The following is a 22303-nucleotide window of genomic DNA, read 5'->3' on the forward strand; positions in this document are numbered from 1 at the left end:
TGTAATGGTTCCCCAATCTCTTCTCCACTTCTTTAATAACAGAAACCTCCATGTTCAGCTGGTGACATGACCATCCCATATAAAATCCAGCTTTTGGTAATCCATGGGATGAAGGACACTTTCTCACTATGACAAAGAATAAATAGCACTTAATACCACATTTGACATGGATGTACGTGACTAACGTTCCCCGTGTGTCTTCAGAAGAGTGGGTCTGCTGTCTATATAAGAAGAGGTGTCACGGTGTGTGAGTCAGGGTGGAATGGCAGATGCTGACTTTTACTTGCCGTGATGCAACAGGACTGCGTTTCTTACCCATGGAGTCATCCCGTGTGGGTGTTCTTGGGTGGTGGGCAGTAATTCTTTGAGTAGTAATTCCTCCCAGCAAGGGGCTCCACCATTACCCAGGGCCTTGAAATAAGCTCCCAGCTGTGGGAAGGCAGAGAGCAAGTGAAGAAGGCATACCCTACCCTCAGGTGTGGGAGCTTGGCACACATCACTTCTGTTCATGTTCTATCAGCCAGACCTAGACTCAGGGCGCCACCTGTCTTCAGACTGTGTGTGTGAGACCAGGAGGGGATGGACAGTGGCCCAGGGTGGGGGGCACCAAGCAGGCTTGTTCCTAAGTAGCAGGAGTCAAAATTAGGACCTCCAAGATGGAAGGAATTTTGGTAAAAATATCCAATTTTGAAAAGCACATACAGTTGGACCCCATAATTCCCCTTGCAGCAACTTTCCTACAAGCATGTTCACAAATGTGTGCACATGTACAGTATAAGCACACCTAGTGTACCTGTCTCTTGCCACTTCAGGGGTCTCCAGCAGTCCAGCCTCTTCCACCATTTTCACATCACCCTCTCTGTGTGCCTCCTCCTCACTCTTCCTCTGCTTATCCAAGACCATTTGCAATGGCAGCCCGGCAACCCAGGATCATCTCCTCGCTCAAGAGTCTTAATGTGCTAGACCTGAAGATGGCAATGGAGTAGGCGGACGCACAGACACCCAGCTCCCACCACCAAACTGGAATACAAATCAATTTAGGAAAAATCAGCATGAAAAACCAACTCTGGACTACAAGAACAACTCTCAAAAACCAAGAAGAAAAGAAGAAGCCACAACAAACCTGGTAGGGAGTGCCTGAATCTACCTTGCTTACAGGAACAGGGTGGGGGGTGTGAGGCTGAGAGCCCAGAGGGGATCTCACTCTAGGGAAAAGAGCAATAAATACTGCTCACAGCCACTTGCCTGGTGACCAGGGAGTGAGGTGTGTTGAAAAGACCAGCTTAACTCCCAAGTGGAAAGGAAAGAGAGAGGGACAGACTGTGTGAGGGGCTAAGGAATGCAGGAGACGACCTAAAAAAAGCTGACTCATCCATGCTGGAGATGGACATAGCTGGGGGAGGGACTGATCCTTCCCCACAAAACAGTACTGAATTGCTTCCGGATCAGAGACCTCCGGACATCTCTCCAGCTCCAATCAGCACAACAAGACAGAACTGAAAACAAGAAGTGGGGAGGAGGGGCAGTAACTCAGGTCTCCATGGAGATCTGAGATACACGTCCCTCTACTGAAGCTGAGAAAACACCCTGCCCCCAGAGAGATTAGTTGGTGGAAGAGGCCTTCAGAGTCTCAGGTTACACCCATTGCATTCCTGGATACAGTTTCAAGGAAGCCCCCTGCTGAGATCAATAAACAAGACTATCACCTGTTAAGAAAACAAACAAATCAAGACTTCAAAGCTGCCCAAATCCGAAAGTGGATTACAAATAATAGCTGATACCAACCCAAGAAGACCTAGAAATAACACAACTGAAAACTGGAGGCAGACAACACCAAGCCTAGACTCAACCAACTCTACAAACAAAACACCCAAAAACAGACAATGAGAAGACAAAAAACTGCAATCCAAATGAAACCACAAGAGAAATCTTCAGGAGATGAACTGAATGATATGGAAATAATCAAACTTCCAGATGCAGAGTTCAAAATAATGATTGCAAGGATGCTTAGGGATCTTAGAACAACAATGGATGGTCATTATGAACACCTAAATAAAGAAATAACAAGTATAAAAAAGAATCAGACGGAGATGACAAATACAATATCAGAAATAAAGACCACAATGGAAGGAATTAAAAACAGGATAGATAGAGCTGAGGATCAAATCAGCGAGTTGGAGGACAACTGGAATGAAGGCATGAAAGCAGAGAAGAAAAAAGAAAAGAGACTGAAAAAGTCTGAGGAAACTCTTAGAGAGCTCTGTGACAACATGAAGAGAAATAACATCCGCATCATAGGGGTTCCTGAAGAAGAAAAAGAACAAGGGATAGAGACTTTGTTCAATCATATCATAGCTGAAAACTTCCCTAAATTAATGCAGGAGAAACTCTCACAAGTACAAGAAGCACAGAGGACTCCATTAAAGAGAAACCCAAAGAAACCTACACCAAGACACATCATAATTAAAATACCAAAGCTAAGCAATAAAGAGAAAATATTAAAAGCTGCAAGAGAAAAAAAACTATCACTTACAAAGGAGCTCCCATAAGGATGACATCCAACTTCTCAACAGAAACACTTGAGGCCAGAAGGGAATGGCAAGAAATATTCAAAGTAATGCAGAACAAGAACCTACAACCAAGACTACTTTATCCAGCAAGGCTATCATTTAAAATCGAAGGAGAAATAAAAAGCTTCCCAGACAAAAAATAACTCAAGGAATTCATTACTACCAAACCAATGCTGCAGGAAATGTTAAGGGGCCTGTTGTAAACAGATCAAAGTGGGAAAAGAATATAGCAAAAGAGGAATACAGCTTTAAAGGATAAAATGGCAGTAAACAACTACATATTAATAATTACCTTAAATGTAAATGGACCAATGTACATAAGGTAGCTGCATGGATAAGAAAACAGGACCCATACATATGCTGTCTATAAGAGACACACCTTAGAACAAAAGATACACATAGATTGAAGGTAAGAGGATGGAAAAAAACATTTCATGCAAATGGAAATGAAAAAAAAGCTGGGATAGCAATATTTATATCAGACAAATTGGACTTTAAAACAAAGAATATAGTAAGAGATAAAGAAGGCCACTACATAATGATAAAGGGAGTAATCCAACAGGAAGATATAACTATAATAAATACCTATGCACCTAATATAGGAGCACCTAAATATATAAAGCAGACTTTGATGGGCAAGATCAACAGCAATACTATAATAGTAGGGGATTTCAATACCCCACTAACATCACTAGATAGATCCTCAAGAAAGAAAATGAACAAAGAAACAGTAGACTTATTGGACACACTAGATCAACTCGATTTAATAGATATCTTCAGAACCTTTCACCCTAAAGCAGCAGAATATACATTCTTTTCAAGTGCTCATGGTACATTCTCTAGGATAGACCACATGTTAGGACACAAAAGTGGTCTCAACAAATTTAAGAAGATTGAAATCATATCAAGCACTTTCTCTGATCACAACGGCATGAAACTAGAAATGAACTACACAGAAAAGCTCAAAAATTCTCAAACACATGGAAACTAAATAGCAGGTTGTTAAATAACGAATGGATTAAGAATGAGATCAAAGAAGGAATAAAAAAATTCCTAGAAATGAATGACAATGAGCATACAACAACTCAAAATTTATGGGACACAGCAAAAGCAGTACTGAGAGGGAAGTTCATAGCACTACAGGCACACTTTAAGAAGCTAGAAAAAGCTCAAATGAACAACTTAACCCTGCATCTAAAAGAACTAGAAAAAGAACAGCAAGTAAAGCCCAAATGTAGTAGAAGGAAGGAAATAATAAAGATCAGAGCAGAAATAAATGACATAGAGGCTAAAGAAACAATACAGAGGATCAATGAAACTTGAGCTGGTTCTTTGAAAAGGTAAACAAGATTGATGAACCTGTAACTAGAATCACCAAGAAAAAGAGAGAGAGGACTCAAATAAATAAAATTAGAAGTGAGAGTGGAGAAATAACAACTGACACAACAGAAATACAAAATATTGTAAGAAAATACTATGAAGACCTGTATGCCAAAAAACTAGACAACCTAGATGAAATGGACAAATTCCTTGAAACATACAATCTTCCAAAAATCAATCTGGAAGAATCAGAAAACCTAAACAGACTGATTACACCAGTGTTTCCCAACCTTTTTTGTACCATGCCCCACCTTAACCTTTCTAAAATTTTTATGTCCCCCCCTATGTAACATACATAATTTTTAACATTAAAAAATTGATTTGGCCCTGGCCGGTTGGCTCAGCGGTAGAGCGTCGGCCTAGCGTGCAGAGGACCCGGGTTCGATTCCTGGCCAGGGCACACAGGAGAAGTGCACATTTGCTTCTCCAACCCTCCGCAGTGCTTTCCTCTCTGTCTCTCTCTTCCCCTCCTGCAGCCAAGGTTCCACTGGAGCAAAGATGGCCCGGGCGCTGGGGATGGCTCTGTGGCCTCTGCCTCAGGCGCTAGAGTGGCTCTGGTCGCAACATGGCGATGCCCAGGATGGGCAGAGCATCGCCCCCTGGTGGGCAGAGCGTCGCCCCATGGTGGGCGTGCCGGGTGGATCCCGGTCGGGCGCATGCGGGAGTCTGTCTGACTGTCTCTCCCTGTTTCCAGCTTCAGAAAAGTGAAAAAAAAAAAATTGATTTGTTCACTTAATAAACATAAATGATAGGTTCTAGGAAGAAATCACTATGAAATTGTTAACAAAACACAGTAAGTAAAATTTCAAAACATATAATGAAAAACAGAAATTTAAATTCCAAATAATTTTAATACAGATTTTTCTATATTAATTTATTATTTTAATTTAGTGTGATCCTTGCGCTTGATGCTTGCTGCACAGAGATTTTATATTAGGTTCCAATTTGGTTAGCTTTAGTCTCAAGTCTCCACGTTGTGTTATATCCAGCCGATTTCTTTTTTTAACCAGTAAATCATTTACAGCACTAAATCTACATTCAGCTAAAAATGAAGATGGAAACAGTAGCAATAGTTTTCTTGCACATTTGGTTGAATTTGGGTATTTGATTTGTTTCCTCACAAAGCCATGCCATCGCTCCTTTGATATTAAATAAAGCTTTAACTGACTCATCATTTTGCAATTCTGCGAGTTCTTCTTGATACTGCATATTTGATACATCAGACAAATCCACTAACATTGGCTACATCATCCATGTTGGGAAATCAATTTGTTTTAAATCAGAAAATCTTTCTTTTAAATCAGCCGATAGAATATTCAAATGATTCACAATAACAAGTAAAGTGGTATCAGTTACTTCACATTTTTGGAGCCAATGAAACTGTTTAAAGTTTTTGTTGTTAATATGTTTCTGACATAACTCAATATTGGTAATGAAACCAAATATCTTTGCTTTTGCATCGACAAGAGTTTTATTTGCTCCTTGAAGTTGCTTATTTAATATATTTAGTTTTTCAAAGATATCGGCTAAATAACTCACAAATGCTTTACCATCTATTGTTAACAGATACTTCATTTCAGGTTTGTCGCTTAAAAAATCACTAAGAGTATCAAACAGTTCCATAAATCTTTTCAAACAGTTTCCTTTAGATAGCCATCTTACTTCAGTATGAAGTAAAAGTCTCACATGGTCATCATTTTGTTCTTCACAAAATAGCTTGAAAAGACGCTCACATTTGGCACTAGCTTTAATAGCATTAACACACTTTATTACTGTATTTAATACTTCATTCAGAACAGGCGAGATGTTTTTAGCTACCAAGTTTTCCCTATGAATAACACAATGCACAAGAATCATTTCTGGATTCGCATCTTTCATCAATTTTAAGCAGCCATCTTTCTTGCCCATCATATTTGGAGCACCATCTGCAGCACAAGATGTTCTATTTTTCATTGGTATATCATTGACATCTAAGTAGTTTTTTAGCTTATTATATATATATCTTTGGAGGTAGTGGTGCTTTCTAATCTTTTACAGAACAACATTTCTTCAGCAAAATGTCCTTTACCAATATATCTTACGTAAATTATCAATACTGCCTCACTGTCTCTCAAAGTTGATTCATCCATTTGCAAGGAGAATTTTCTTGTTTTCAGCTTTTCAATAAGTTGTTTTTCAATATCCTCACTCATTTCGTCTATTCTTCTGCTAACAGAATTGTTACTGAGTGGCATAGCTTTTACATCTTTGTCATCTTTTTCAAGAACCGTTTTAAGAAATGCTGATATTGACAGTTTTATTAAATTCTCTCCTATAGTGTGATTTTCTCCAGTTTTAGCGATGAATAAAGAAATTTGATAACTAGAACACGATTATTAGTTGAAGTATGAGCAGTAAATAGAGATTTTAATGTTGTTCTTTTTTCAAAATTTTTCTTTAAAGTTTTAAAGTAACTCAAATCTGAATTAATATGAGCAGTATGTTTTGCCTTCAAATGCGCCTCAAGACGACCTTGTTTCATTGATTCGTTGATCAAGCATTGCTGGCATAAAAGACAAAAAGGAATCCGCTCATCGTGAACAGCAGGTATGAACCCAAATTTTAAATATTCCTCTGAATATTGACGAGTTTTTTTCTTGCTTGCACCACTCATCTTACTATGGGCTATAATAAAAATAAGATCAATTAAAAACTAATATTAAAATATGTGTTAAAATATATTCAATGTGACATAGAGTAAACGTATACTAAAAATTCATATTTATTTAAATGTATATAACACATTTACTACACTACCACCGCAAATCAAAAGGTATCTATATTTTTTCCACTTGACAAAATTTTCTGGAAAGTTATGCTTCTAAAATTAAAATTGTCATGCATGCACTATTATAGCCCCAATAATATTTATAAAATATTAGTGCTTTCTAGCCCCGATGCAAGAAGTACTTAATAAAGAGTTTAATATTGATAAAAATAAAATCAAATACTTACCAATTATATCTATAGAATATATATATGTATATTTATTAAATCAACGAGCTTTTACAACAGTTTTGACTGACACTTATTTCAAATTAACACCAACTGAATGATGTGAAACACTACAGAAGTTGCGATGGGCCAATTAGGTGAGAATAACTGCGTTGTTTAGCGAGTTTTTAAAACGTCCGGGGTTCCCCGCAGCAGACGGCATGCTCCGCGGTGAACCCAGGACGAAGTTTACTTGACGACGCCAATCACCCAGTTGATATTTTGGTTTTGTCAAACGAAATTATACTTAATAATTATTTACCGCAATTATTTAAGAATTGCACTTTTTGTTAAATTTGGCACCGATGTCTAGCATTGCATTTAAATGGCCCGGGGCAAAAGAGTTAAAGTCGTGTCGAGTCCATTTTTAAATTGCCCCCCTTAACTATTGAATTGCCCCCCTGTGGGGCGTGGGCCCCACGTTGGGAAACACCGGATTACACCAAATGAGATCAAAATAGTTATCAAAAAACTCCCAACAAAGAAAAGTCCGGGGCTTGATGGCTTCACAACTGAATTCTATCAAATATTCAAAGAACTAACTCCTATCCTTCTCAAACTATTTCAAAAAATTCAAGAGGAAGGAAGCCTTCTAAGCTCCTTTTATGAGGCGAGCATAATTCTGATTCCAAAACCAGGCAAAGACAACACAAAGAAAGAAAATTATAGGCCAATATCTCTGATGAATATAGATGCTAAAATCCTCAACAAAATATTAGCAAACCTGATCCAACAATATATGGAAAAAATCATACACTATGATCAAGTGGGATTTATTCTGGGGAGGCAAGGCTGGTACAATATTTCTAAATCAATCAATGTGATTCATCACATAATCAAAAAGGAGAAAAACCATATGATAATTTCAATAGATGTAGAAAAACATTTGAGCCTGACCTGTGGTGGCGCAGTGGATAAAGCATCGACCTGGAAATGCTGAGGTCGCCGGTTCGAAACCCTGGGCTTGCCTGGTCAAGGCACATATGGGAGTTGATGCTTCCAGCTCCTCCCCCTTCTCTCTCTCTGTCTCTCTCTCCTGTCTCTTTCCTCTCTAAAAATGAATAAATAAAATAAAATTTAAAAAAAAAAGAAAAGAAAAAGCATTTGATAAAATCTAGCACCCATTCATGATCAAAACTCTCAGTAAAGTAGGAATACAGGGAACATACCTCAACATGATAAAAGCCATCTATGAGAAACCTACAGCCAACATCATACTCAATGGGCAAAAATTAAAAGCAATCCCCTTAAGATCAGGAACAAGGCAGGGGTGCCCCCTTTCACCACTCTTATTTAACATAGTCCTGGAAGTCCTAGCCACAGCAATCAGACAAGAAGAAGAAATAAAAGGCATTCAAGTTGGAAAAGAAGAAGTAAAACTATCATTATTTGCAGATGATATGATATTGTATATAGAAAACCCTAAAGTCTCAGTCAAAAAACTACTGGACCTGATAAATGAATTCAGCAAAGTGGCAGGATATAAAATCAATACTCAGAAATCAGAGGCATTTTATACGTCAGCAATGAACAGTCAGAAAGAGAAATTAAGGAAACAATCCCCTTCACTATTACAACCAAAAAAATAAAGTACCTAGGAGTAAACTTAACCAAGGAGACTTAAGACTTGTACTCAGAATTATTATAAAGCATTGGTAAAAGAAATCAAGGAAGATACAAACAAGTGGAAGCATATACCGTGCTCATGCTTAGGAAGAATAAACATCATTAAAATGTCTATATTACCCAAAGCAATCTATAAATTCAATGCAATACCAATTAAAATACCAATGACATACTTCAAAGATATAGATCACATATTCCAAAAATTTATATGGAACCAAAGAAGAACACGAATAGCCCCAGCAATCTTAAAAAAGAAGAATAAAGTGGGTGGTATCACACTTCCTGATATCAAGTTATACTACAAGGCCATTGTACTCAAAACAGCCTGGTACTGGCATAAGAACAGGCATATAGATCAATGGAACAGAACAGAGAACCCAGAAATAAACCCAGAGTTCTACGGACAACTGCTATTTGACAAAGGAGGTAAGGAAATACAATGGAGTAAAGACAGCCTCTTTAACAAATGGTGTTGGGAAAATTGGACAGCTACCTGCAAAAAAATGAAACTAAATCACCAGCTTACACCACTCACAAAAATAAACTCAAAATGGATAAAATACTTAAATGTCAGCCATGAAACCATAAGCATCTTAGAAGAAAACATAGGCAGTAAGCTCTCCGACATCTCTCGCAGCGATATATTTGCTGATTTATCTCCACGGGAAAGTAAAGTAAAATACAGGATAAACAAATGGGACTATATCAAACTAAAAATCTTTTGCACAGCTAAAGACAATAAGAACAGAATAAAAAGACAAACTACACAATGGGAGAACATATTTGACAATACGTCTGATAAAGGGTTAATAACAAAAATTTATAAAGAACTTGTGAATCTCAACACCAGGAAGACAAACAATCCAATCAAAAAATGGGGAAAAGAAATGAATAGACACTTCTCCAAAGAGGACATACAGATGGCCAATAGGCATATGAAAAAATGCTCAACATCACTAATGATTAGAGAAATGCAAATTAAAACCACAATGAGATATCACCTCACACCAGTCAGAATGGCGCTCATCAACAAAACAACACAGAATAAATGCTGACGAGGATGTGGAGAAAAGGGAACCCTCCTGCACTGCTGGTGGGAATGCAGACTGGTGCAGCCACTGTGGAAAACAGTATGGAGATTCCTCAAAAAACTGAAAATCGAACTGCTTTTTGACCCAGCTATCCCACTTTTAGGAATATACCCCAAGAACACCATAAACGGCTCCAAAAGGAGAAATGCACCCCCCATGTTTGTGGCAGCATTGTTCACAATAGCAAAGATCTGGAAACAGCCCAAGTGTCCGTCAGAGGACGAGTGGATTAAAAAGCTTTGGTACATATATACTATGGAATACTACTCAGCCATAAGAAATGATGACATCAGATCATTTACAATAACATGGATGGACCTTGATAACATTATACGGAGTGAAATAAGTAAATCAGAAAAAACTAAGAACTATATGAATCCATATATAGATGGGACATAAAAATGAGACTCAGAGACATGAACAAGAATTTGATGGCAACGGGGGTGGGGGGGGGAGGGAGGATGGGGCGAGGAAGGAGAGAGGGGGTGGGGGAGGGGAGGGGCACAAAGAAAACCAGATAGAAGGAGACAGAAGACAGTTTGACTTTGGAGGAGGGGTATACAGCACAATCAAATGTCAAAATAATCTGGAGATGTTTTCTCTGAACATATGTACCCTGATTTATCAATGTCACTGCATTAAATTTAATAATAATAATAAAAAAGAGTCTTAATGTGCTCTAGCAGGGTGGTTCAGTGGATAGCGCATTGGCCCGGTGTATGGATGTCCTGGGTTCAATCGCTGGTCAGTGCACACAGGAGAAGTGACCATCTGCTTCTCTCCCCCTTCTGTCCCTCTCCCCTTCTTTCTCTCTTGTCCTCTCGCAGCTGGTGGCTCCGAGCATTGACCTCGGCACTCAGGATGGCTGGGTTGATTCGAGTATCAGCCCCAGATGGGGGTTGCTGGGTAGATCCTGGTCGGGGCTCATGCAGGAGTCTATTTCACTATCTTCCTCCTCTCACTTAAAAATAAAAAGAGTTAATGTGACCATATCTTTGGAGAAAATAATATTTCCAAGCCCCAGGAACTGGGGCGTGATATCTTCGGGTGGTCCATTACACCTAGCAGCAGCACAATAGCAGAAGACTGGGAACACCTGGAATACTCATCAGAAAGGACAGATGAGTAAGTCACTGTGCACCACACAGTGGACCACCCTGCAGCCCTGGGAGGAACAGGCCACGATGTGGAGAGAGAATAGTCACATGCAAAACTGTGTGTGTGGCCCTAGCTGGTTGGTTCAGTGGTAGAGCGTCGGCCTGGCGTGCAGAAGTCCCGGGTTCAATTCCCGGCCAGGGAGAAGTGCCCATCTGCTTCTCCACCCCTCCCCCTCTCCTTCCTCTCTGTCTCTCTCTTCCCCTCCTGCAGCTGAGGCTCCATTGGAGCAAAAGATGGCCCGGGCGCTGGGGATGGCTCCTTGGCCTCTGCCCCAGGCGCTAGAGTGGCTCTGGTCGCGACAGAGCGACGCCCCGAATGGGCAGAGCACCGCCCCCTGGTGGGCGTGCCGGGTGAATCCCGGTCGGGCGCATGCGGGAGTCTGTCTGACTGCCTCCTCGTTTCCAGCTTCAGAAACACACACACACACACACACACACACACACACACACACACACACACAAAACAAAAAACTGTGTGTGCCCTCAACCATTTATTTAATAAGAGAAATAAATATTTGTGTGTTTATATATATATTCATAGAGTAGTTGTGGACGATCACAGGAACTGTGACAGTGACTGCTTGCAGATAGGCTGGGCAGGGTCAAGTTCTCACTGCACTCTGCTGTAGCATTGGATGATTCCCAGGCACTCTGACACCTGGTCCTGTGCGAGCACATGGCACTCCTGACCTCATTCACTGCTTGCAACAGCCTCCCACAGTGTTACTACTGTGCCCATGTTTTCCAGGAGAGAAACAGAGGCACAAAGGGCCAAACAAGCCACTCAAGATCATGCAGCCACCAAGTGGCAGAGGTGAGATTTGAACCCAGGCTGATTGAAGCTAGCGCCCACCTACGGACCCCCAGGCTGATCTCTATTCAAACTTATCTAACCACCCTACAAAGGGAGCAGCATGTCACACTCTGGCCAGGTCACAACATGGGTTTAAGGATTGAAGGAGATACACATGTGTGCACACACGTGCACAGGTGCAAGCACACACATGCACGTTCATACCCACCCAGAACCACGCACACAGGTGCACGCACACAGACACTTGTGTTCTGCTTGTTCTTCAGCAGCTAATGACACGATGGAAGAACAAATGATCATGCAGACAGATGAAAGGAGAAAGCTCTGCTCCTGCAGCCCCCGCGCAGGGCAGTCTCGGTGTGTAGGAGTGCGGCGCTCTGTGCCCGTGTTGATGGGGCTCGGATTTGAAGGTGCTGATGGATACTCCCACCCACCCCCTTCCTTGAAGGCACCTTGTGTGAGATCCAGACACGCCTTCATGCTGCAGTCAGGGCACAGTGACAGCTGGGCTTTGACTGAGGATTTAAATAGCCCCCAACCCTTTGAGCAACAAGAGTTACAAGGAACAAGATGGGACTAGGGTAAGGCCAGCAGACCGAACCCTCCCAGATCTCAAGTTCAGCTGACTAGCCAGGGCAGACCCCGCCCCAAAGAGCTGGCCATCTCCATAACCACCATGCTCTCTTTTTTTTCCCTAGGGTCACATTCCTGGGGGCACTGACTGTGTCAACCTGACATTTCATAGTTCAGCTATCCAAGTGCAGAAAAGGGCATTATTTTAGACTGAAAAGGTGTGTTTTATATTCACACACTTGACTTTCAAGACCTTGAATGAGTTTTGCTGAAATAAATATTCCCCTTTGGGCTGAGGCCAAGTCTGTGAAGTTTTAGACATGGCTGCCGTTTTTCGTTCTTTCTTTTTTTTTAAAAAAAAAGAATATTAAAAGTGACTGAAAAGGGGGATTTAGAAATGAATGGCTATTTTTCAACATGTCTTATAAAGTGAAAAGGAACAAATGCTATAATATTTCTGAGAGACACGGTTTTAAGGAAAATGAGATTGAGAACCCCGGATCTGTTTGTGGCCATGTGATATTTCTACCCTGCGGGCCTCAGTATGCAACCCTGCAGGGTCAGAGAGGGGTGGGAATTACAGTGACCACCTGTCTGATTACCCAGGACTACCTTCCTGGTTTGGGCACAGAGATTTCTGTGTGGCCAAAACCCTTGGTCCCAGCAAACAGAGGGATGGTGGTCACCCTAACTGAGGTCACTATAGGTATGATAAGTGCTCTTCTAGGTCATTACCAAGGTATATCTGGCAAGGCAGGGGAAGAAACATCTTTTATGTGACTTTTTTTATTTGACTGGCAGCAGGACATTTTAATCTTTGGCCATATGGCATAGGAGAGCCACAATACTCAGACCTATAGGTTTCTATACAGACATGGAATAATAGTTTTATGTTGTCTTTTTCTTTTACATAAATGGCATTGTAATCCCTTTGTTACTTTATAATTTGTACTTTCCATTTAATAATACGACTTTAAGAATTTACCTGACCAGACGGTAGCACAGTGGATAGAGCATTGGCCTGGGACGCTGAGGACCCAGGTTTAAAACCCCAAGATTATTGGCTTGAGTGAGGGATCATAGTCATGACCCCATAGTTGCTGGCTTGAGCCCAAGGTCGCTGGCTTGAGCAAGGGGTCACTCTGTCTGCTATAGCCCCTCGGTCAAAGCACATATGAGAAAGCAATCAATGAAAAACTAAGATGCCACAACAAAGAATTGCTACTTCTCATCTCTCTCCCTTCCTGTCTGTCTGTCCCTCTCTCTGTCTCTGTTACCAAAAAAACCAAGTAATTAATGAACAACTAAAGTTGTTGATGCTTCTCATCTCTCTCCTTTTCCGTCTGTCCCTGTCTCTCTCTCTCTTGCTTGCTAAAAAATTCTACCTCATTTAAAAACACAATACAATGCAACTTTATTATTTTTCCCCCAAAACAGCTAGAGTTCTTCCCAAAACATCTTCAAGAAGAAAAGCCATCCAAGTGCATGAACTGAGGGATGTGGGCCCAACTCCTTGGACAGAAAGCCCTGCTGTGGAGTCTGTGAGTCCCCGTCTGAGACAGCCCACACCTCGCTGTCCCCGAGTCGGTGGCTTTCCAGTCAGGGTCAGTCCTCAGGAAGTGTGAGCTCCAAGCCGAGAGGCAACTCCCTGGGTTCACACATTCCTCGTCGATTAGTAACACACTCTCTTGCTGGTTCATTGTTAGGAGCGGGGACCCTTTTCCCTTTGCTCTGTCACAGAGGTCGTGTCATTACTTGACACATGCCTCTTGTTGGAGTCCCCTCCCTTCCTCAGAAACAAACTAAGTGTTTTCCAGGTCAGGTTGGGCGCTTAGTCATCAGAACACCAGTCCCCTTCCTCTCTCCTGAATCTCGGCCAAGGCTGGGACTTTGTCTTTGAAACAATAGGAAATGACAAGGGTCTATTTTTCTTTTCTTGAAAGGACTCCATCCAAGGACTCATGCATTTGGAACAGGGAAAGTACTGGGAATTAATAATGTATCCCCGTCGGAAGTGACCGGCTTTCCTCTCTTTGTCCTGCAGAGTCCTGCCGTCCAAGCTCACTATTCTGCAGGCGGTGTGCGGAACAGCAGGAAGGCGGCGTGTTCACCTCAGAGATAAATTTCCCAATTGAATTTTCTGCTGGCCCAATCCGAAAGGCATGCAGTTAGGCTGTGAGCACCCTGCAGGCAAAGGTTGGGAAACTCTCAGAGAAGGACTCCACTGGAAATAATTTGTTGGGCCCTTGACGTCCATTTGCAGGGGGTAATATTTGTTACCTCCAACAGCATCCATGTAAGTCACATGTTCTAGGGTTGTAAGTTTTCTTTTCTCCAACAGAATTGAACTCTAATTAGGTCATTTCCCAAGATGTTAAGACTAGCTAGATGATGCTCAGCGACCCAAAATCAGCAAGCATTACTACTGCAAGGGACAGAAGGTTAAGGTCGAGGCCAGGTACGTGGCCAGGCTGAGCAGGTGAGTCCCATCCCAAAAGTGAGGCTCCAGGTCCAGCCATGGGGCAAATGCACAAAGGCACACCAGGAGGATGGAGGCCTCAGGACTTGGAGACTAGGAAGGAGGGTGTAGGTGGTCCCCAGGTCCCAACTGTCCACCTAGGATCTCCACCTGGTTGCACCCTTGGGTTGTGAAGCCCAGGGAAATAGCCACTCCGTTGCGTCACAGTGAGCTGGGCACACATCTCCATCTGTGAGTTAATGTACTAGCTCAGTGCTGTCCAGAGGGAGAATCTATCCGAGGCAGTGGCCACTGGCCAGTGGCTAATGAGGACTGGAAATGTGGACTACTGCGACCGAGGAGGTGACTTTTAAACTTTATTAAAAGTCCCTTGAACAATGTGAGGATTAGGGGTGCCAACTCCTTATGCCTTTGAAATCTGTGTATCACTTTTTACCCCCCACCCAAAAGCTTCACTGCTAATAGGCTACCGTTGACTTACCGGTAAACAATCGATTCATGCGTATTTTGTGTCTGCGTTATGTACCACATTCTCACAATAAAGTAAACCTGGGAAAAGAAAATGGCGTTGAGAAAATCATAAGGAAGAGAAAATGCATTTATGGTTCTCATTGGAAAAAATTTGCTTCTAAGTAGACCCGCGCAGTTCAAACCTGTGTGATTCAAGGGTCAGCTGTAGTAGATTAAAATGCAGATGAATACACGTGGTTAGTGGCTCAGTCCTGCACATGCGGTCCGAATGGTCAGATTTTGTCCTTTCTTTGGGGAGCCTCCTGCTACACCCCCCGAGGAGGGGCCCGACATGCAGTTCCTGAGAGGACATGAGGGCCTTGGGCTCGGAGCTGGCTTCCTGAATTCTCCCTTGAGTGGCTGATGGTTATTGCCGCCCTTTCTTGCCTTCCTTCCAGCTATAGAGCCACAAGGCTTCCAGTCCACGAAGCATTTAGTTGCAGTGTTTATTTAGGACTTAATCTCCGAGGCTACCATCCCATTTTGGGATAGAGTTTGGCCTGCTCTGCGATGGTGGCCAGGCTTACAATGGGCTTCTCAAACCCAAATGATCACAGTTCCGGGTTTATAGCCACCCTGCCAACACTGGGCATGACCTTTTACGTTCATGTGTGGGAGGCTTGACAATGGACTTGGCTGAAGAATCCAGGGGAGGTCAGGCTTTGACACTTGGCTCTGAGCTCTGCAGAGTCGTTCCTCTTCCACAAAGTCCTCAGCGCAGCCGGCGGCAGGGCCTGCCTGCTCTCTCTTGGCAGCTTGATCCTCTTTGGCCCGAGTGCTGTGAGGCATCCTCATGCAACATAGAGGTGCAGCTATGGCCATGCTGGACACTGTCGCCGCTGCTCCAGAGGAGGAAAATGATAAAATTTATTGTTGTTCTCATTAGGTGTGAGGTGCAGCCCCTCTTACTACCACTAGGAAAGAGGTATGGTTATCATGCCCATTATACAGGTGAGGAGGCTGAGGCACAGACAAGTCACCCTGAGACCAAGCTATGACTACATCAGAAACAAGAGGGCAATGCAGTGCAAGGGGGACCCCAAATGCAGGGCTGGAACAGAGTCATGCCTGTCTGGTTGACATCAGCCCTTCGGGTCTGGAGTGGGATCTGAGAGTGGGGTGAGGGCTGGAGGGCAGGGGTGCCTCTCAGGAGTTCCCCACTAGGCGATGCAAGCTGCTGGGAGCAGGACCACATGCCAGGGGACTCGGCAGCAGGTCCTGGTTCCCAGGTCACTGGTGTCCAGGGACCCGTGGAGGAGGGCAGGGGCACATGGACAGGGGGCTTTTGTGGTCACTCTTCCCAAGACTCAGCAGATGCCAGGTGTGTGCATGACTGACTCTCCCCCTGACGCCACCTGCTGTGGGGAGGGTCCCCCGTGTCCCTTCAGGTCTGGCTCCCCCTGAGGTTGAGATGACAGGGTGTCAGCAGTGTGGGCACAGGCCAGGACCAGCACAGACCCCTGGTGCACAGACCCCTCACTCTGATGTCTTGGGTCAGTTTCCTGAGACAGAGATTCCTGTATGGGAGACTGACTAAACGACTGCTCTCAGGAAAAATACAGCCGTCCCCTCCTCTGTGCAGGACTCATGTCCAGACCCCCAGTGGGTGTCGGAGACCACAGGTAGTACTCAGCCCTCTGTGTGCTGTTCTTTACTACACACACACCTTTTCCTGGAAGAAAGCACTTTTCGGCTTCTCTTGGACGTATCCAGATCACCAGTCTCACTATTCCGGTGTTTTGAGGCCATTTTTCAGTAAAATAAGGGTCACTTATTTTTTTTATTTTTTTCTGAAGCTGAAAACGGGGAGGCAGTCAGACAGACTCCCACATGCGCCCGACTTGGATCCAACCGGCATGCCCACCAGGGGGCGATGCTCTGCCCATCTGGGGCATCGCTCTGTTGCGACCAGAACCACTCTAGCGCCTGGGGCAGAGGCCAAGGAGCCATCCCCAGCGCCTGGGCCATCTTTTGCTCCAATGGAGCCTCGGCTGCGGGAGGGGAAGAGAGAGACAGAGAGAAAGGAGAGGGGGAGGGGTGGAGAAGCAGATGGGCGCCCCTCCTGTGTGCCCCGGCCGGGAATTGAACCCGGGACTTCCGCACGCCAGGCCGATGCTCTACCACTGAGCCAACTGGCCAGGGCCTAAGGGTCACTTATTTACTGTTGTGACACCCCAATAGTCCACCGGATCACCCAGATGGCTACTCAGGGACTAACAGGTGAGAGCGTCCACAGTGCAGACACGTAAAACAGGTGATTTGCGTCCTGGGTGGGTTGGAGGTGAACTCACTAGATTTTATCACTCCACTCAGAAAAACACGACTTAAAATTCATGAGTGTTTCATTCTGGAAGTTTCCATTTAATACTGTCAGACTACAGTGAACCATAGTAGGTGACTAAAACCTCGGACACCGAAACTTCCGATAAAAGGGGCTACTGTTGCCCTGGCCGGTTGGCTCAGTGGTAGAGCGTCGGCCTGGCGAGCAGAGGTCCCGGGTTTGATTCCCAGCCAGGGCACACAGGAGAAGTGCCCATCTGCTTCTCCACCCCTCTTCCTCTCCTTCCTCTCTGTCTCTCTCTTCCCCTCCCGCAGCCGAGGCTCCATTGGAGCAAAGATGGCCCGGGCGCTGGGGATGGCTCCTTGGCCTCTGCCCCAGGCGCTAGAGTGGCTCTGGTCGCAACAGAGCGACGCCCCGGAGGGGCAGAGCATCGCCCCCTGGTGGGCAGAGTGTCGCCCCCTGGTGGGCAGAGCGTCGCCCCAGGTGGGCGTGCTGGGTGGATCCCCATCGGGCGCATGCGGGAGTCTGACTGTCTCTCCCCATTTCCAGCTTCAGAAAAATACAAAGAAAAAGGGGGGGGCTACTGTCCTTGCAAGGAAATTGCAGTGGTCTGAATGTTTGCATCCCCAGCAAATTCATGTGTTGAATCTTAGCTCCCAAGGTGAAGGTAGTAGCAGGTGAGGTCTCTAGGAGGTGACCAGGTCCTGAGGATGGAGCCCATGCACGGGATTAGCACCCTTATCACAGACACCCCAAGTGAGGACACAGCTGGAAGTTGTTGTCTGTGGACCAGGGGGCCACCCAGCATCCTGCACCCAAACCTGGACTTCCAGCCTCTAGGATTGTGAGAAATTCTGATCATAAGCCACGGGTCTATGTCCTTATTGCTCTAGCAGCCTGAACGGACTGAGACAACAGTGGTGAGAAGGACAGAGGTGAGCTGTGGGCCCTTCACACTGCTGGGGCAGGAGCCCGGCCTGGTGCAGGGCACAGCACCATGCCTGCCCACTGTGGGGTGGACCGTGGACCGTTCCCAGCTTCCCGTGCCTGCTCGGTCCCCAGATGTGCACCGCTTCTCCCTGAGAGGGTGGCACACGCCCCAGTATCTACGAAGCTGCCTCAGCCCCGCCAACAAGCCCAGTGCGTCCCTAAGGGCCGCACTCTACAGTGGGTAGCTCACTTCAGTATTTGCAGCAAGTAACTGAGGTGCTGACACATCAGACCTCCCCCAGAGGGCTGGCCTCTGTTCACAGAGATGTGCAAAGCCGGGAGGCAGCAGCCATGTGTGCCCCATGCCCTGGTGGCCTGCCACCCGGAACTGCCTCCAGCCACCGCACTCAGTCAGCGCCTGTCTCCCTGATCTGGGTTGGTCCTTTTCCTCCTGGGCTCTGTGCCCATCCAAACACACTCTCAGCAGGACCCCTCAGGCTGTCCATGGGAAGAATGTGGCATTCTTCTTTTGAGCTCAGAAAATGCAAATAAACAACTCACTGCATTTGCACGGCCTGTCCTCCAACTGCCTCCTGGGAGTGGGGGTGGGGGTGGGGTTGGGTCCTGCATGGAGTCCTGCCGGGATGTGCCTGTGTGGGGGTTTTGGGGTTGGGGGGAGACTCAGATGAAGGAAAACTACCTCAAGATTCAACAAAAGCCTGTGACCAAGGTCAGTGTGGGCACAGCTTTCTCCAGCTGGCAAAGTGAGACCCTTCAGGGGCCACATGCCCTTCAACCCCAAGAAATGGTCATCAAACAGACAGTATTTATGTTCATGGAGCCAGAAAAGATGCGCTGCTTGAGAAGTGAGCTGGGATAGTGCCAAGGGCTCCTCTCTGGGCAGATGGTGGTAGGACAGGATGCTCTCGGAAAGAAGTGAGGTAGTGGAGTTGTGTGTGCACGTCATTCTCTGTGACGACCTAGAATGAACTGCTCCCTAATAACAGATTTAACACCAGCCCTCCAACCCTGCCAGCTTCTTCCAGTCCCCTAATTAGCACAAAGAACTCAGGCACCTGGAGGTCCCAAGGAGCTCCAGTCTCTGTCTAAACCACCCCGCCTGCCCTACGACACCTGTCTTACCCCGTCCCCTGAGTCCCCTGAGTCTCCCTCGCTCCCCTTCCCCCTGTTGAATGGAAAGCAGGACTTCCTCCCCACCTGGGTCTGTGCTTGTCATTTTGTGTGATGCTTTGCTGTTAAAATACCACATACAAGTGTTGACCGCAGCACCATTGCAAAAGCCCCAAGTGGAAGCAACCCAGAAGTCCACTGAGCGATACAGTGATAAGCAGAATTGTGGTATGTCCACACGATGGAGTGTCATTCATCCATAGAAAGGCACGGAGCACTGCCCCCCACCAATGAACTGTGCCAGCGCTGAATGAACCCTGGGGACATTCTGCTGCACAAAAGATACCAGTCACTAAAGACTACATGTTGTGTGATTCCATTTACGTGAACGACCCAGGAGAGGTGAATCACCCAGAAAGCAGATTGGTAGTTTCCGGGAGCTGCAGGGAGGTTAGGAATGGGGAGTAATTGCTTCTTGGGTAAGGGGTTGATTTTCAGATGCTGACGATGCTTTGGGACTAAACAGAGATGGCGGTGGCACAGTATGGTGAGTGTACTAAATGCCACTGAATTGTGCACTTTAAAATAGCTAGTTTTATTTTATATGAATTTCAACATTGCTGCAGACTAAATGTATCTTCCCCAAACTCCTACGTTAAGTCCTAACATCTAGTGGGATGGTGATTGGAGGTGAGTCCTTTGGGAGGTGATCAGATGGTCATGAGGGTGGAGTCCCCATTAATGGGATTAGTGAACCCACAGAGTTCCCTACCCCTCCTGTCACAGTCACAGGAGGACACAGCAAGACAAAGGCCATCTATGAACAAAGAAGCCAGCCCTCACCAGACACTGAGTTTACCAGCACCTTGATCTTGAACTTCCAACCTCCATAACTGTGGGAAATAAATTCCTATTGTTTATAATCCCCCAGTCTGTAGGATTTTTGTTATAGCAGCTCAAATGAACTAAGACAACCTGAGTGAAACATATAAAACTGTAACCCCCCTCCTCCCCCCCCACACACAAACCAGCCTGGGCAGCTGGACTGGTGGCTGAGGTGCACACCCAACATCCTCTGCATTTCCTGTAAGGACCTGGGGGACTGACGTCCTTTCACCCGTGTCTGTCATTGCACAGGTTCCTGTTGGGGCAGCTAGTACTTCCTGATTGCCTCCCAGGAAGTCAACTCTGGCACTTTCCATCGTGTGACCTGGGCCCCCAAACTTAACCTGCCAGCTTTCACGGCCTCATCTACACACACCTGCTTGCAGGGTTGGTGTGGTGATGAAGTACGGTAAGGCAGGAGAGCATGTTGGGAGAAGGCACAGGGCATAGGTACAGTACCCTCATTTCTATACTCTAAGCCCCACAGCTATGTCTCCCAGCCACCAGGGGTGCCAGTGCTCCCATTGGGCATCTCAGCTTTCTCAACTCCTTTTTTTTTTTGCTCCCTCCCCTTCCCCCCACCCCCCATTTTTTGCAATAATGTGAAGGTAACTCCACCTGATCCCTGTCCACAGAACTAGGTAATGTGGTTGGTTGCATTTACCATGAGACGCACTGCAATCTTAACCTTGACACTAGGAGTTGGTGACCTTTTTTTCTATAAAGGCCAAGATGGTAAATATTTTAGGCATAAAGAAGAATAACATGTGACATATGAAAACGAATTCAAACGTCCCTGTGTCTAAATACAGTTTGGTTGACATTCAGTCACATTCCTTCATTACGGATTAGCTATGTTTTTGCACTACAATGGCAGAGTTGAGTCGCCATGGCATGACGCAGAACATCTAACATTTTTATTATCTTGCCATTTAAGAAAAATGGTGCCGCCCCCCCCCATTCTAATCAAATAATGTTAGTGATTAAAATCCAGAGGCAGTGACCACGTGGTGAACGCATGCTTGCTGTCCTGCGTTAAGGCAGTTATTTTGTTGGACATACCGGGACTTCTGGTTGCTCACCTATAAAACGGGGGAGCCAACATTGTCTCACGAGGCAGTGAGGAGTAAATAACTTAATAAATGAGAAGCAGTGGGGACAGTGCCTGGCGTTGTCAGCGCTCAGTAAATGTGAACTGTGAGTATGTTGATGTAGTGACAGGAATTTAAGTACAGAATACAAAGACGTCTTCCCTCCTTACTTTATTTTGAAGTGTACTGTAAACAGTGAAACAGTGAGACGTCCCTTTTGCAGCTTTCTGGCTTCACCAGCCTTGGGTGACGTGGCAGATTCTCCTTCACAGAAGGAACAAGTGAGACAGAACCCAGGAAAGGGGAACACGGGGGGACGCTCCCCTGCTCAGTTGTGTGGTCGCATCAGGTGCGTCCAGGGTTCAGCAGAAGGGGCCCGGGCTCCTCGGCAGAGACAGTGATGTATCCAAGCCGCTGTTCATCCATATCTCCTGGATGATCTGCTCCCTGCGCTCAATCCTCTCCGCCAGCTCTGCAGCCTCAACAGATGTGTAGGCGGGGTATGGAGTCCTGCAGAACCCTGACGGCTCCCCTCGGAAATCTGAGTCAGAGGAGTCCCTCTCCTCCTCTGCATCCTCACTGTCCTCCTCGGCCTTGTCACTCCCAGGCACCAGACGTGCCCTCGCCAGCTGCAGCTCCCGCAAGTCTTTGGCACAGGACACTCGGATGACCAAGGCGCACAGTGTGAGGGCCAGACCGACGCAGACGCTGGACACGAACAGCAGGGCAGCTCTCTCAGGGTGGGCTGTGGA

The 22303-nt window shown here is 45.3% G+C and overlaps 1 protein-coding gene across 5 annotated transcripts in view; it reads right to left on the reverse strand.

The window, feature by feature from the left end:
• Positions 1 to 6526: 6526 nt before the first annotated feature.
• EVA1C (eva-1 homolog C) overlaps positions 6527 to 22303 on the reverse strand; it is a 77401-nt gene continuing 61624 nt past the window's right edge. The window contains exons 8-9 of one of the 5 annotated variants that reach the window (XM_066259529.1): positions 7881 to 8034; positions 6527 to 6614 (exon numbers count right to left, since the gene is read on the reverse strand). In XM_066259529.1, the coding sequence (XP_066115626.1) occupies positions 6608 to 6614; positions 7881 to 8034 (161 nt within the window). In that variant the 3' untranslated portion in view covers positions 6527 to 6607. Of the gene's footprint in view, positions 6615 to 7880; positions 8035 to 21633; positions 22297 to 22303 lie in introns of those variants that run through there. The other 4 variants (XM_066259527.1, XM_066259530.1, XM_066259526.1 and 1 more) reach the window with 4 other exon arrangements.

Source organism: Saccopteryx bilineata, chromosome 2, assembly GCF_036850765.1.
Source record: "Saccopteryx bilineata isolate mSacBil1 chromosome 2, mSacBil1_pri_phased_curated, whole genome shotgun sequence".
NCBI classification, from domain to species: Eukaryota; Metazoa; Chordata; class Mammalia; order Chiroptera; family Emballonuridae; genus Saccopteryx; species Saccopteryx bilineata.